The following is a 16,616-nucleotide window of genomic DNA, read 5'->3' as shown; positions in this document are numbered from 1 at the left end:
CTCTCTAGGGCTGGGGGATTACAGGCACGCCCCACTCGCCCAGAACGACACCTTCGTACAGATTTGACCTTATATTCTATGTGATGTGACCTGCTGGACAGTGGAGGAAATTGAGGCCAGGCCTATGATCTAACCCCCACTCCCATGCCCCCTCCCCAAGACTCCTTCCATTTGTGGCCCTGATGTCTGAGGTGGACACTAAACAGATTGCCATTTAAGATTTTGCATTTTTACATTTCTTTATCCTGAGGCTGCTTGACCTGTGCCAGTGTGGAGGTCAGAGGACAGCTTTCAGGAGCCATTCTGCCATCATTTGGGTCCAGGAAACTGAATTCAGAGTTAGCTCCAATTGCCTCCATCTGCTGAGACACCTCACTGCTCCCTTAACAGACCTCTTTGTCCTCAGTCCCTTAGCGGGACACAGATAAGGTTATTAACTGAGCACAGCAAGGAGGGGACTCTCCAAAGATGGGAATGTCAGGAAGAAGGGTCCCAAACCAAGCTTCCCTTCCCAGAAGCAGATTTACATTGGAAGTGTGGAGCTGGAGAGAGGGTAACTAAGGGGTTAATGGGATGAAACCTTGAAGCAGCAGGTCAGATTGCCAGGGTTGAGTTCTTTATGAGAGTGGGGGAGCTCGGGGTGCAGGGGAACGGCAGAGGAGGGGTTAACGGGGGGGGCGGGCCCGGCTGGGGCGGGGCCTGGGCTCCCGACTCCAGCCTGGGGCCAGGGGTTGTCGCTGTCTCCTGCCCCGCGGGGGCGCCCGCCGGGTCCCGCGCTGCGCAGAGACCGAACCGGGTCGCGGACGCCGGTCGCCCAGTCCAGCCGTCGCACAGGTGGGTGCTGCCCCTCCATTCCTATTCTCCCCCTTCCCAGGTTCAAGACTTCTGGGTGGCCGTTCCGATGCCTCAGTCTCCCTACACTCTCTCCCCACGGTCCCCTCCCCGCCACTCGGCTCCGCAGAGCTTATCTTTCCCACATCTCCTTCCTCTCCTCCTCTCTCTGGGGTCTCTCTCTCTCTCTCTCTCTCTCTCTCTCTCTCTCTCTCTCTCTCTCTCTCTCTCTCACACACACACACACACACACACACACACACACACACACACACACAGATATCACCAAACAATTCTAGCTCGGAGCTCACTTTCTTGCCCACATTGACCACAAACTCACTGCAATCCTCCTGCTTCAGCTTCCCATAGTAAACCGGGATTATATGTGTGGGTCACCACACCCGTTCCACCCGCTGGCGTTTGTGGGACAACCCCAGGCTAACAGGTTTTCCTTGAACTGGCCATCCTCCTGCCTCAGCCCCCTAAATGTTGAGGCTGTAGGTAGGTGTTCTTCAGCAACAATCCAGGGGGCTCTACTTCCTTAGGATCTCCCTGCCTGCTTCTGGGTACCTTCTGCCCCAACCCTGGCCTTCGCACCCTCGTTTATGTGGGACCCCTCCTTCTCTCCGCACATCCCCAGTTCTCTATCCATCGTATTTCTGTGAGACCCTTTCCCCCACCCGGCTCGCTGGTGTTCCCACTCTCACGCTCCTTTGGCGCCTCCAGCCTGCCTGGTCTATCTGTCGCCTCTCCCTGAATCCTACAACATCGCGGAACTTATTTCCTTCAGGTAGTGAGGCCCTTTAGGATTGGGGTAGGGGTCAGTGGGACTGCAATCCAAGGCAAATGGACTCTGAGTGACACCATGACCCCAGTGCCCTCTTTGTAGTCACCCGTGGCTTCTGAGGTCACACCTACCCCACCCTCCAGTTTCAGGAATTCCTGGCTTGGGGGGGTAGACTTCCTCCGCTACTTCCTCCCTTCCAGGATTTGGCTGGGTCTCCGTCAAACCCCTTCCTGCTTTGCCTCACTCCCCTTCCCTGGGACTGAACTCTGTACCCCACCCCTCACCTAGGGAAAGGGAAGGATCCAAACTCTGTGTGTGTGTGTCTGTGTGTGTGTGTGTCAAGCTAGATGTGCATTGGAGGCACTGGTGTAAAAGATGGTGAACACCCCAGCAGTCTTTCTAGAGCCCCTAATGAGCTGCACCCCTCCACACACACACACACACACCAACCTACCAAAAGGGCTCCCTACCATCCCTGTCTCTGAGACTGGACTTGTCTTCAGGTTTGGGCACCGCTGGGATCCTCCTGGGAATCCATAGATGAGACAGGTGGAGGAAGGGTTCCCAAACTCAGACCACGCAGGAGCCCTGGGGCCTGGAGTGTGGCACCTGCCAGTTACTCTAGCACATGGAAGCTAGAGACAGGAGGATAAGACACGACACCTTGTCTCAAAAAAAAAAAATAAATAAATAAAAAAATCTTGTAGTGACACATGTAACCCAGACTGGGGTGGGGGAAACCTTGGTCTGAGGTCAGTCTGGGCCGAATGAGACCCTGCCTTCCAGCTTTGAATGGTGGGACCTAGGATGCTGAGACCCTTTGAGACAAGCACAGGGAACCAAAGTCCCTTGTGGTGGTCCAGCCCTTCAACCTATGCAGATTGGTGCTGACAACCTGCTGATTCGTGGTATTCACGGCTGAGTGCTACAAAAGACCCGTGGGGACCATGTAGGCCATGCCCTTCCATTTTACAAGTGGGGAAACTGAGGCCCTAGAGCAGAAGTGAGTTATTGCCAGCTTCGGGGGTTGGGACTCTTGTCCAGCAGTAGCCCATATCCGGAGACCTGGGTTCCCTTGGCCATATCTGGATACCTGGATTCTTGGGCTACCGCTAAATCGGATTAATTCGGGCAATGAGGTCCTCCACTAAATGAGTAGGGAGCGATGCCAGATTTGGGTCTGGGTGGTTGGTGGCGAAAAGAGAGAGTTTGAGGTGGAGCACAAAAGGTATTTCTGAGGGCTTGCAGGTGGAAAGGGAGAGGGACCAGAGATGGCCTGCTGGGCTTGGGGGAGGAGTTTCCGGGGTAAAGAGACAAACCGAGGGGATTAACTCCACCCGTCTCCTGACACCCCCCCCCCCCTTCAAGCCCACTCACGGTTCAACCAGGACAGGGCCTATAATTTGGTTTGTGTCTAGACAAATAATAACTCAGCTGGTGCGAAAAGGGAGGGACGAGGCCAGGCCGTGAGCAAGGGGTCAGAAGCATCATGGCTTCCTAGACTCCCTCCCTGAGGTGGGAGAATATCATTTGGGGAGGGGGGAACAGTTGAAGGTGATGATCAGCCATCCTGACCCCACGCCCGGCCTCTGTGAACCTTCAGCTGCTCGATCTGAGAATTTTTTTTTTTAAAGTCAGGGCAGAAACGGGGAGAAAAGAGGAAGTGGGGTTCACCTATTTACAACGCGTTCCCATTTCTGCAAAGAGTGAAAAGGGAAACGTGTATTCATTTGCTGGAAAAAAGATAAAAATCACCCAGAGTTTAATAATAGATTATGAAAGTCATAGCGTGTGTTTTATTTTTTTTTAATTTTTTTTTTTTTTGAAATCATAGAAGGTTCTAACAATAGAACTTCAGAATCTTGGGCCGGGAGACGCCTGGAATATTGGAAACTGACAAGGGTGCGTGCTGGCAAAAGCGAGGATAATAATAACAGAAAGCAGAGAACCAGGGCTCTAGAATGTTAGAACATTCGACCCCAAACAGGGCTGGCCATAAAAACCTCGGGACTTGAGAACCTTTGGATTCTAGAATGTCAGCAGGGTAGTTCTAACAGTTCCACATTCCTGCTGGTTGGTGTGGGCGTAGCAGCCTGGGTAGGGGTGAGAGAGAGACGCTCCTTAATAGAAATGGGGAAACTGAGGCCCAGCCAGGACATGGAGAAGCCTGACTGCACCCCCGTCACCGTTTCCGCTTGCTGCCAAGGCACCAGGTGGGCAGCGAGACACGCTGATCATATTTCAGCTTTAATGAGCAGACCGGAGCTGGCTGGTCCCCTGGGGCCTTCAGAATGGGGGAGATTGGGAGCCCACGGTGGAGGGAAAGAGGGGGAGCCAGCCCAGTGGCTTCGGAAACAAAAGTGGTGGGTGGGCTAAGCGGTGGTGATGGGGAGGCTCCTATCATTTCTTTCTCTTGGTTTTTCAACCCTCCATGATGTCTGAATCTTGCAGGATTGGAGAGCAGGGGTGTCTTGTGAGACCAGGGATTTTTTTCTGATTTTAATAGCTAAGGTCTGCAGGGGCTTGGGGTTCAAGCTAACCTTCCCTATCCCCCACAAATATTGCATCACACTTGAACTTATCCTTCCTGCAGGAACCTGAGCTTGGGAAGGGGGCAGCTGTAAAATTTGGGCATGCACCTCCCCAACAAGGACTCACTAAGGTTAAGATAACATTGACTCCAACTGGGGCTGGGCAAGAGGTGAAGGGGCCACTCCAGCCATGGTGGGTCAGTGTGTGTGTGTGTTTGTGTGTGTGTGTGTGTGTGCAAGGTGAAGGGCCACTCCAGCCATGGTGGGTCAGTGTGTGTGTGTGCAAGGGGAAGGGCCACTCCAACCACAGTGTATGTGTGTGCACGTGCACGCCCAAGGTGAGTTCTAATTTGGGATCTAGCAGAGGATATTGGTGTCTTCACCCACACTCACACTCACACTCAGTTTTGAGGTCTGAACCCAATGCTTACTGTTTGCACTAGACTGCTGAGCCAGCCAGCTCCTAGCACCCACCTGCCACTATTCAACTCTGCAGCCACAGACACACAGGGTATTCTGGGCTTTTAGTGGGTGCTGTGGATTTGAACTCAGGTCCTCTTGCTTTCACAATGAATGGTCTTACCCACTAGCCATCTCCCCAGCCTCCACAGTCACTTTTATAAAGGTCCTATTTGGTGTGGTGGTGCACGTCTTTAATTCCAGCCCTCAGGAGGCAGAGGCAAGTGGATCTCTGAGTTTGAGGCCAGCCTGGTCTACAGATTGAGTTCCAGGACAGCCAGGGCTACAGAGAAACCCTGTCTCAAAAATAAGATTAAATTAAATAAATAACCACAGCAACAGCAAAAAACCCAAATTCTCATTTTTGACAGATTTCCAAAGGGATCTGAAGCCCCTAGAAAAACAAGAGAATGGTAATGAGAGGAAAGAAATACTCAGAGAGGGGGACACCTTTTAACTCAAAGGAAAAACAGCTGGAACTCAGTTTCCCCATATGCACCAGGAAGAAAGAGCACCATGTGAGACTGTACCGTGGACTTCTAGGAATCGAGGTTCTGTGACGACTTGGGGGTGGGGGTGGGGTTACGGTGGCCAGATGTCAGGCAGGGAAGAAGAAAGGTCAGGCTGTCCGTCTGTCTGTCCGTGCCTCCCTGCCCAATGCCTAGCTTCCCTATGACTCAGGTAGGCTGAGGACAGGGTGGATACCAGACTCTGTTCCCTGGGAGGAAATTGGCAATGGGAAGTTCATTTCCGTTGCCTGCCAGGAATGTTTGCTGCTGTGTACCCGTTCCAGTCTCAGCAGGGACCTGGGGCCATGGGGGGGGAGGGGTTCAGGGGACATGCAGGACCTGGGCCATGGGGGGGGGGTGTTCAGGGGACATGCAGGACCTGGGGCCATGGGGGGGTGTTCAGGGGACATGCAGGACCTGGGCCATGGGGAGGGGGTGTTCAGGGGACATGCAGCTCTCCAAGGGCTTTTATGTGGGTGCTGAGGATCTGCAATGCAGGTCTCACCTTGCACTCTGAGTCACATCCCTAGTCCACTACTTTCTTTCTCTTTACCTTTTGAGACAGGGTCTCATTTATGCCAGGATTCATCCCAGGGCTCTATGCACACTAGGCAAGTATTTCATCAGCTGAGCTATATGCCTAGACCTCTTCCTTTTGGGGGGTCATGGGGATTGAACTCAGGACCTCATGCATGCTAGAAAAACACTGTACTGTTGAGCCACACCCCAGCAACCACTGTGAGACTCTGGGCAAGCATTCTAAAATTGCACTATATACCCAGCCCCAAATACTGCATGTTTTACTGACAATAATTTATTTTTTTCAAAGATTTTTTTCCTTGTGTGATGTGGTTAGGATAAAGACCGTACCCAACTTCTGCAGAAATTAAGACTTCTAGAGGCAAAGGATCCCCTTGATAGCATAAGAGAAAGGAGGGAGAGATGAAAAGAGAGATGGAGAGGGAGAGAGAGAGAGGGAGAGAGAGAGGAGAGGGAGAGATGAAAAGAGAGAAGGAGAGAGAGGGAGGGAGAGAGAGAAAGAACAAAAAGAGGGGACAGAGGAGGCAGATACAGAGCAGGAAAGGTTTAGTGATAAGACTTGGCTTGGGACAGGGTGGTGATAGCACATGCCTTTAATCCCAGCACTCAGGAGGCAGAGGCAGGCAGATCTCTGAGTTTGAGGCCAGCTTTGTCTACAGAGTGAATTTCAGAACAGCCAAAGCTGCACAAAGAAACCCTGTCTTCAAAAAACAAAACAGCAACAGTAAGGACTTGGCCTGGGTGGAAGGATTTGATTGAGGGTGGACTGGGCTGGTTCCCGTTTCTTTACCCAGGAACCAGCCCTTCCCATTCCATCTCCAAGGGGCCCAGAAGTTTCCAGCTCTGGGGCGGGGATGGTAGATGTCTAGGGACCCCCACAGGGGACTGGCCTTAGGGATCAGGACACAGCCTGACCTTTCCAAGTCAATTAGGAAGCAGATGGGTCCTGTCCTTTAATCTCCCAGCACGCAACTTCTTCCCCACGGGTCTCCCCAGGACTTGTCGATGCCTGGGGTGCAGTGTAGAAGGAGAGGGAGAGCCATAATGGGAGAGGGGCTGGCCAGGGTGGCATGCCCTCTCCCGGCTTCTGGAATGACTTCTGTACCCAGGTGCTTATTGAGCACGACTGCATGCAAGGCCACATGACACTCAAGGTCCATGTCCCCCAAGAAGTTCTAGACAGACACAAGCAGCCAGATACAAGTGCTGTGAAGGGGTGAAGGAGGCCTAGGCCAGTCAGGAAGAGAGTGTGGAGATATCCTTGGTGGAGGAAGCTGGCTTGGAAAATGCTGAAGGGAGAAGCAGGTAAGGCAGCTCATGCTAGCTGGGAAGAGTCTCCTTCCTTACCTGTACCAAGCACCAGGAGTTTCCATTTTTCCCTTAAGTCCATTCATTTATATTGCAGGTAGAACTGCAGGTAGACTGTGCACATACTAATCAAGAACTCTACCACTGAGCCACATCCTCGGCCCCTCACTGGGATTCTAGGCAGGGGCTCTACCACTGAGCCACACCCCAGCCCCTCACTGAGATTCTAGGCAGGGACTCTACCACTGAGCCACACCCCAGCCCCTCACTGGGACTCTAGGCAGGGGCTCTATCAATCACTGAGATACTCTCCCATCCTCTTGGAAGCCTTTGGAGGTTCATGAAGAAAAGAATAAGAGCGGATTCCCTTAGCAACATCTTCCTGGCCACCTTGGGAAGTGAATTGAGGGAGGGAGAATGGCAGGACAGATGCTGTCCCAGGCTCCTGAGCAGCGAGGGCAGCATAGAGCCAGCAAGAGTTTAGAGACCCAGCCACAGATCAGGGTCCCTCTGAAGGTAAAGCAGGACAGATTTCCTTGGGAAAAAGAAAGATGTAGACTTCTGGGAATTTGCTGTGTAACTGCAGGTTTATTCCTTGCCCTCAGTGAACTACAGTATCCTCCTCTGTCCAGGAGATTTAACCACCTTCTCTCTGCGCCCTCTCTCTCTTCTCTCTCTCTCTCTCTCTCTCTCTCTCTCTCTCTCTTTCTTCTCTGCTCCCCAACCCTCCCCCACTTCTCTAGTGGACCGGAGACAGGTGTTATGGACCGAGGGGAATGCATGAAGGAGAAATTCTGAAATCCAGTTCACTCCTTTCACATGTGAGTATTGGGATAAAGCTAAGGTTGTTAGGCTTGGTCAATGATGGTGACATAAACCATCACACTGGCCCCTCAAATGGTGGTTTTCAAGTGTGTCCTCAGAATTTTTCAGATGTGACTTTCCAGCCTCCACATTACTCCACCCAGACCACATGGACTTGCTCCTTTCACTGTCTTAGATTGGATTTTCATGTATGATCTCATTTTTATTGCTTTCTCTCCTTTTTCTCCATGACAGGGTTTCTCTGTGTAAACCTGGCTGTCCTGGAACTCACTCTGTGACCAGGCAGAGCTCAAACTCAGAGATCTGCCTACCTCTGCCTCCCGAGTTTAAAAATGTTTTTAAAGTTGGGCCAGGTGGTGCTCGCCTCTAGTCCCAGCACTCAGGTGGCAGAAGCCAAGAAGCCTGGGCTAAACAGTAAGACCCAATTCCAAACAATCTAACAAGCCAGTTGACAAATGGGTACAGGAGATACCCTGGTTGGTAGAGTGCCTGCCTAGAATACCCGAGGCCAGGCTAGCAGTCCCACATCTGTGTAAAGTCTGTGTAAACTGAGTGGCAATGCACTCCTGTGAGCTGAACACTCTGGCCGAGGAGGCAGGAGGATCGAGGAGTTCAAGGTCATCCCCAGTGACATAGCAAGTTCAAGGCCAGCCTGGGCTGCAGGAGACTCAGAGCAGGGCAGTGGTGGCACTCAGGAGACAGAGGCAGGCAGACCTCTGTGAGTTTGAGGCCAGCCTGGGCTACAGAGCAAGTGCCAGGACAGGCCCCCAAAGTTATAGAGAAACCCTGTCTTGAAAAACCTGAGAGAGAGACTCAGAGAGAGAGAGACTCAGAGAGAGAGACAGATAGAAAAAAATGAATGTACAGACCATCAGGGGCTTGGTGCATGAATGTTCTCTGCTCTAAACTTGTAGAGCATCCCAGAAAAAAAAAAAAAAAGGGTGGATCCAAGGTCTTCACTGGGACAATGGGAAAGGAGAGGGCTGTGAGGGCCCCTGCTGACGTTAGTCCCAGGCTTCTCCTGGTTTCCTGATCCTGACTTTCCAGAGTCTACAGCCCCTGCTCTGTCAATTGTCAACCCCAAGGCCCCTTTGTGTCCAGGGTACTTCAGAAACTGAAAGGCAGGCTGGGAAAAGAACTGAGTGTCCCACCTTGAGCATCAGGACCTTGGACAGGTCTGGAAGGCGCCTCTTGGTTCATCTGGTTAAGTTCTCTCCCCTCCCTCCCTTCCTCCCTTCTTCTCTCTCTCCCTCCTTCCCTCCCTCCCTCCCTCTCTGCTCTCGCACTCCCTCTCTCCCTCCTTCCCTCCCTCCCTCCCTCTCTCTCTGCTCTTGCACTCCCTCTCTCCCTTCCTCCCTTCCTCTCTCCCTCTCTCCCTTCCTCTCTCTCTGCTCTCACACTCCCTCCCTCCATCCCCCCACCCTCCACTCCGTGTCTGCATGTTGCTATGCTACACATGTGGGCTTCAGAGAACAATCAGCAGAATTGGTTCTTTTCTTCCACAGTGTGAGTGCCTGGAATCAAACTCAGGTCACAAGATTTGGCAGCAAGCTCCTTTACTCACTGAGCCATCTCCACACACCTCACCCTCCACTGCTCATTCTGAGACAGGTTTTCATGGCTTCAAATGAATGTGTCGGGGAGGATAACTTTGAACTCCTGACCCTCCTGCCTCTACCTTCTGACTTCTGGGATCTAAGGCACGTGACGATATGTTCAGCATGTTAGGTCTTTAATATGTATTGGGAAACTCCACTATTGTCTGACCCCCCGCTCCGAGTTCCATGCTCTTCGAAATCTATTTCTTAGGGTGGTACTCCAGTAATTTTTGTTGGGGTGTCCCCTTTCTCTTCCACAGGAATAGTGGGAAGATATGGGGGAGGCCAGTATGGATGAACATGTCTGCTTCCCCACTGTTTTCTCTCCCCACAGGTCTACCCAGCTCAGCTCTCCATGTGGTCGTGAATGGGACAACTTCATCTCCACCCCTTGAACTCCTCTAGCAGCAACTCTGAGTTTCCCGGTGCCCTCTTCAGAGTTCTTCTACCCACAGTCCTCCTGTGCTCCACAGCTTACTCATCTTCCTGTTTCCAGCATCCCTTCCCACAGTCCCCAGCCTTAGCAAGTCCTTCCTCTTTGTCCATCCCCAGAGGACACTGTGGTGACTTTACATAGTTCTCTGCTTCCTGCTGGGGTCCTAGCAGATGCAGTACTCCAAGCTGCATCTTCCCAACTCAATGCTCTCCTGTGTTATTTCCTGAGTCTTCTAGAACATTCCATCCCATTGGTATTTAATTGTGTCCATGCTTATTCCCCAAGACCTCAGTAAGCATGGTACCAATGGTGTCTTCAACTCCTCCATAAACACCGCCTTCATCTGATTTTTCCTGCGCTCCCATCTTTATGTCTGATTGCTTGCATAGACACTCCCATTGGCATTAGAGCCACTTCTTGTCCAACCTTCATCCTGTCCTCTCAAGTTGTCCTTTTGCTTAGCCTTCCACAAAACAAACCTGGAACTCTGTCCTCGTGAACTATCTCCTATGATGTTCCCCTGAGCCTCCAAAGAGGGGGCTCAGGGGGCCCGATGGCCTCCCGCCCCCCGTGGCCCTGTAGCCCCAGTGGGCCAGGGGAAGAGCCTAGGAAGCCCCAGCACCCAGGATGGGCAATCGCACGTGGGAGGGCTGCCACGTGGACTCTCGAGTGGACCACCTCTTCCCACCATCCCTCTACATCTTTGTCATCGGGGTGGGACTGCCTACCAACTGCCTGGCTTTGTGGGCGGCCTACCGCCAGGTGCGCCAGCGCAATGAGCTGGGCGTGTACCTGATGAACCTGAGCATCGCTGACCTGCTATACATCTGCACGCTGCCATTATGGGTCGACTACTTCCTCCACCACGACAACTGGATCCATGGCCCCGGCTCCTGCAAGCTCTTCGGCTTCATCTTCTACAGCAACATCTACATCAGCATTGCCTTCCTGTGCTGCATCTCGGTGGACCGCTACCTGGCCGTGGCCCATCCGCTGCGCTTTGCGCGTTTGCGCAGGGTCAAGACAGCTGTGGCTGTGAGCTCCGTGGTTTGGGCCACCGAGCTGGGCGCCAACTCTGCACCGCTCTTCCACGACGAGCTCTTTCGAGATCGCTACAACCACACCTTCTGCTTCGAGAAGTTCCCCATGGAGAGCTGGGTGGCCTGGATGAATCTGTACCGTGTCTTCGTGGGCTTTCTTTTCCCCTGGGCTCTCATGTTGCTGTGCTACCGCGGCATCCTGCGGGCCGTGCAGAGCAGTGTGTCCACGGAGCGCCAGGAGAAGGTCAAGATCAAGCGTCTGGCTTTGAGCCTCATTGCCATCGTGTTGGTGTGCTTTGCACCCTACCATGCCCTCCTGCTGTCTCGAAGCGCTGTCTACCTGGGTCGGCCCTGGGACTGTGGCTTCGAGGAGCGAGTCTTCTCCGCCTACCACAGCTCCTTGGCTTTCACCAGCCTCAATTGCGTGGCCGACCCCATCCTCTACTGCCTGGTCAATGAGGGAGCCCGCAGTGACGTGGCCAAGGCCCTGCACAACCTCCTGCGTTTCCTGGCCAGCGACAAGCCCCAGGAGATGGCCAACGCTTCCCTCACCCTGGAGACACCCTTGACCTCCAAGAGGAGCACCACAGGCAAGGCCTCCGGAGCTGTATGGGCAGTGCCTCCGACTGCCCAAGGGGACCAGGTGCCGCTGAAGGTGCTGCTGCCACCAGCACAGTGAGCTCCATCCTCATGCCCCGCCCCTCTCTACTGTATGCAAATGTATGTAAATATGACCGTGTGAATCTTCGTAAAACAAGCAAAAAAAAAAAAAAATGATGTTTTTGTGTCTTTCTCAGTCATCTTCCACCATGATCCCCAGTGATTCACTTTAACTGGCAGGGCCTGATGGGGGAATGACACAGTTTGTCATCAGTGGGCTCCCACAAGGGAAGTCAGCCATGGAGAGTTTAGAATGAGGTGATAATTAAGCCAACTGTTTCTAATAGACAAAGACAGAAGAGCCTGGGCTGATGGTACTTGTAACCCCAGCTACCTGGTAGGCCGAGGAAGGAGGATTTGGAAGTTCACGATGTACTTGGACCACAAAGTGAGGCCCTGTCTTGAAAGACTAAGCACAACAAAGCCTGGGAATGCAGTCTAGCCGCAAGTGTCTGGCTAGAATCCCCCAGTGAGGGGCTGGGGTGTGGCTCAGTAGTAGAGCTTCTGCCTACAATTCATGCTGGTGAGAGTGATTTTCTTGTGTTTTAGAGAAAGAGTATGGTTATTTTTTATCCCAGTCTGGATTTGAGCTCATGGTCCTCCTTTCTCAGCTTCTCAAGAGTTAGTCTTACAGGAGAGAATTGCTGTGGAGCAGAGAGTTTCTGAGATTGACACGAACTGCATTCTCTCAGTCTGGGACCTTTCAGGACAAGGGATGTCAAAGCAGATGAGGGCCTTCCGGGCAGACTGCCTGGAGGAGTGAGCAGGACTGGCTTAGAGAGGAGGCTCAGGAGGACAAAATGGGCATAGCAAGACAACTTTACTTATGTTTATTTATTTATTGCGGGGTGGGGGTTCTGCCGCATCATTCCATGGCAGTCAGAGGACAACTTACGAGTGTTGGTTCCCTCTTCCCATGTGGAAGCCAGGGACTCAAACTCGGGTCACCAGGCTTGGATAACAGCCCTTACCTGCTCAGTCATCTTGCTGGCCCCTGCTTTCCCCCTCATTTATTTTGGTACTAGGGCTCTTCCCATTGAGTACTCTTCAGCTGAGCTACACACACTTCTTTCCCTCTTAGTCTTGATAAGATGCCCTGGCAGGTTCTGGGCTCTCTTTGTAGCCCATCCAGGCCTCGAACATATGATCCTCTTGCCTCAGCTTCTTGAATAGCTGGAATGATGGGCCTTTACCACCAGGACCAGGTTGGGTTTTTTTGTTTTGTTTTTTAGATAGATCTCACTGTGTAAATCTGGCTGGCCTGGAACTTGCTATATAGAGCAGAATGGCCTAGAACTCACGGAGATCCTTCTCCCTGTCTTGTGAGTGCCAGGATTAAACAGTGTGGACCACCACACCACTGGGATCAGTTTTTAGGATTTATTTTGAAGGAGGACTTTGTGGAAAAAACACAAAGGTCTAAAGGATTATGTAACTTGAGCCCCTGGCCCATTCTGGGAAAAGGGTGCCCAAGGGGCCTGGGCGGAAAGGGCCTCTGGGAACCAGCCTAGGCCCTGGTCCAGGACAGTCACTCAAGAGGCTACAAGGCAAAGGGAGGAAGGTCTTACGGTGAGTCAGTGCTGGGGCCACCCTGGGCTCCCTGTTCCTCCCATATCTGTGTCTATTCCCACGCCCCAGGGTGGCCAGGGCTGCCTGACGTAGCTTATGGTGTCCCTTCCTCTTTGTGGCTTAATGGGTCATCCAGATGTGGCAGTTCCTCCACCAAGCAGGAGGGGGAAAGGAAGGGCCCAGCTCTGATTAGCCCCCAGGCGATGTCTCTCCGTATGACTGTAGAAATAGGCCCAAGATAGGAAGACCACACACACACCCTTATCTCAGAGTCCCATAGAATTCTTCTCAGAGAACAGAAGAGGGGCTTGAAGAGAGGAATGGGGGTACAAAAGCACTTAGTAAAGAGGAGTGGAGTGATGGGGTTTACAAGGCACCAATCAGAGAAGAAGCTGGAGCTATCTCTGCATGGTGATACAGGCCTGTAATCCCAGGACTCTCCAAACCAAGAGGATTGTAAATTTAAGGCCAGACCAAGCTAGTAGCAAAACTGTCCCTTTTTTTTTTTTTTTTTGGTTTTGTTTTTTGAGACAGGGTTTCTCTGTGTAGCTTTGGCTGTCCTGAAACTCACTCTGTAGACCAGGTTGACCTCAAACAGAGATCTGCCTGCTTCTGACTCCCGAGTGCTGGGATTAAACGGGTGTGCCACCACTGCCTGGCAGAGACTGACTTCTCAACAGCAGAAGACAAAACAAAATGTACTGAATGCCTACTTTGTTCTGGAAGCTACTCTGAATTGAGGACACAGCTAGAAAAGAATTACACAGAAGTTTTAGAAGTTTGCTAAAACTCCCTAGCAGGCCCTTCAGCAACAGGGATTAGGAGATGGCCCTGAGCCAAGAGTCTTTAATCTGGTGACATCTTTAATCCTGGCCCTCAAGAGGCAGCCTTGAGGCCTTGTCTGGGGGGGGGGGGGACAAAACCAAAACAAAAAGAAGACCTTGGGCTGGGACTCAAGGAGCCTTGTGTCATTACCCTGATTACCATGGAGGCCTGGGCCTCAGCTGGGGAATCTGTGGAATGAGACGAGGGGGCTCTGAGAGAAGACTCAGTGGGTAAAAGCACAAACTGCTCTCCCAGGGGAACCCAGTTCTGTTCCCAGCTCCAAATCAGGTAGCTCACAAACACCTCAAATACTAGTTTCAGGGCTCCAGTGCCCTCTTCTGTCCTCCATGGACACTGTACTCATGTGCACATCCCCCTACCCTGGCACACACAAATACACATAATTAAAAATGAAAATAAATGGGAAGATGTTGTCCAAAGTAGATGATGAACCTCATCTAACTGCACATTTTTCAGAAGGGGTCCTGAAAGAGCTGTTTTTCATAATCTGGACATTCATCACAATTTAGACATCTGGGTGGCACACACTCTCCCCCTCTGATGGCTATTCTTGCTTGTCAACTTGACTATAACTGTAATGAATCTAGAAATGAAGGGGACATTTGTGATCTGGATCTTGAGGCAAGAAGATACACACATGCCTTTAATCCAGACCTTGGGGCTAGAAGACACAGACCTTTAATCAGGGCCACACCTTCTCCTGAAAGCCAATATAAGGACAATGAAAGAAGGAAGGGCTCATCTTTCGCCTGCTTGCCCCTGCCTCATCAGCCAAGGCATTTCTCCTTCGGGGTCCGCACAGAGCAGCTAAGAAACCCAGCCTCATGGTACTGAGCAGCTACTAGATTCTTGGACTTTCCATTTATGACTAGCCATGGTTGGACTGCAGCCTGTAAGTCATTCCAATACATTTAAATTTCCATTATGTACTCATTCCATGAATTCTGTGACTCCAGAGAGCCCTTCTTTCTGTTCAGTAGTGGGCATCAGACCCAGGGTCTTTTTTGCAAAAGCTAGACAAGCACTTTGCCAAATCCAGCTATACCCAGTCCCTTTGACGTACATCGTATTTATTTTTGTACATTTTGAGTCAGGACTCACTGAGTCGCCCAGGCTGACCTAGAACATTCCATCCTCCTGCTTCAGCCTCCCGAGTGTTGCCATGACAGTATGTGACACCAGGCCCAGCTGCCATTAATATAGATAAAGCCTTGGTCCCCCGTTGCAGGAAGTTGAACAAAGAGAGAAGAAGGGAGAAGGCCAGGGTCCCCTGGCTCTGTGTCCCCAGTGTTTCCCTCTTGCTAGCCACCACCCTTCTGCTCCTATGCCTTCCTGTCCCTTCTGGTCCCCAACTACCCATCCTCACGCCACCATCCAGGAATTTCTCTCAATTCAATCCTGACTTTGTTTATATTATTTTGCTCCCTGCTGGGTGGGAGGACAGTCTGGGAAATGTCCTTAAAGTTCCTTCCTGAGCCAGCTCCCTGGGGACACTTACCCTCCGCAGGGGGAAGTGGGGCTGTTTGAGAACCAATGGCAGCAGCCAATACTGCAGGCTGAGGAGTCCTGTGTCACCCGGCTGGAACTAGAGAATAAGACTAATGCGCACACGGTGGGGAGGGCATCTGTGGGACTTGCACTTCCAATACCTTCAAATGTCACTTCTTGTGCTTTACACTCAGGATTCACACACCAAGCTGGGGACACAGCCCACCTTGCTCAGAATCACCCAGAGACAGGTTTCAGGTTTGAGGTGTGACTCTGCGGTAGAGTCCTTGACTAGAATCCTCCAGAGGATCTAGGCCTCCTCAGTGTAGGAGCAAGTCAACACTGGGTAATGTCTCAGGATCCATCTTCAACTATGAAAACAAAGGAAGATTCAAAACAAAGGAAGATGAGGAGTTCCAAGGTCATAATCCCAGCACTTGGGAGGCAGAGGCAGGCGGACCTCTGTGAGTTCGAGACCAGCCTGGACTACAAGAGCCAGTTCCAGGATAGACTCCAAAGCTACAGAGAAGTCCTGTCTCGAAAAACTAAACAAAACAAAACAAAAAACCAAAAAATGAGGAGTTCCAAAGTCAGCCTCGGCTATACATTGAGTTCGGAGTTAGGCTAGGCTACCTGTTTTTAATAATTTATTTTAATGTTCATTGTTTTGTCTGCATGTGTCTGTGTGAGGGTGTCAGAAGCCCTGAATCTGGAGTTAGACAGGTGTGAGCTGTCACGTGGGTGCTGGGAATTGAACCTGGGTCCTCTGGAGGAGCAGTCAGTGCTCTGGACCACTGAGTCATCTCTACAGCCCCTGAGATCCAGCTTTTTAAAAAAATTATAAAAGCATAATTTTAAAAAATAGAACTGATTTCCTGAGGGGCTTGAGTCACTCCTCCAACTTCAGAGGAGAGTGAGTAAAGCGGCTAGGTCTTTGTGACTACGCGATGAGTCTCCTCGCTCCCCGGTGAGCGTCCTAACCCACGGAGGAAGCTGTACCGGGACTCACTAGACTTAATTGGAATTTAACGAGGCGCCCTATGGGCTGGGACGCCGACTCGGTACGTGACATCACGCAGGAGCGTGGTGACGTCACTACGCCGGGAATAGGGCCCCGGCCACGCTCCCACGAGCAGCCGTTAAACGGCACCGCCCTCTGACGCCTCACTTCCGCTGTGTATTTGCACAC

The 16,616-nt window shown here is 51.7% G+C and overlaps 1 protein-coding gene across 4 annotated transcripts; it reads left to right on the top strand.

Annotated features, from left to right (window-relative positions):
* The first annotated feature begins 690 nt into the window (after nucleotides 1-690).
* Gpr4 (G protein-coupled receptor 4) lies at nucleotides 691-11,638 on the top strand. Of its 4 annotated transcripts, XM_087908479.1 has the most exons (4): nucleotides 730-834; nucleotides 7,709-7,786; nucleotides 9,296-9,490; nucleotides 9,723-11,638. In XM_087908479.1, exon 4 carries the CDS (start codon nucleotides 10,452-10,454, stop codon nucleotides 11,541-11,543), a length of 1,092 nt encoding a protein of 363 aa, XP_087764605.1. In that variant the 5' UTR covers nucleotides 730-834; nucleotides 7,709-7,786; nucleotides 9,296-9,490; nucleotides 9,723-10,451; the 3' UTR covers nucleotides 11,544-11,638. The 4 variants fall into 4 exon arrangements, with proteins under 4 accessions (XP_087764607.1, XP_087764605.1, XP_087764595.1 ...); XM_087908469.1 differs by lacking the exon at nucleotides 9,296-9,490; XM_048433365.3 differs by lacking the exons at nucleotides 730-834; nucleotides 9,296-9,490 and adding an exon at nucleotides 3,513-3,831.
* Nucleotides 11,639-16,616: the final 4,978 nt, after the last annotated feature.

Source organism: Myodes glareolus, chromosome 1, assembly GCF_982192425.1.
Source record: "Myodes glareolus chromosome 1, mMyoGla1.1, whole genome shotgun sequence".
Taxonomy (NCBI): Eukaryota; Metazoa; Chordata; class Mammalia; order Rodentia; family Cricetidae; genus Myodes; species Myodes glareolus.
The sequence above is the reverse complement of the archived record's forward strand: the minus strand, read 5'-3'. Positions and strand labels throughout refer to the sequence as shown.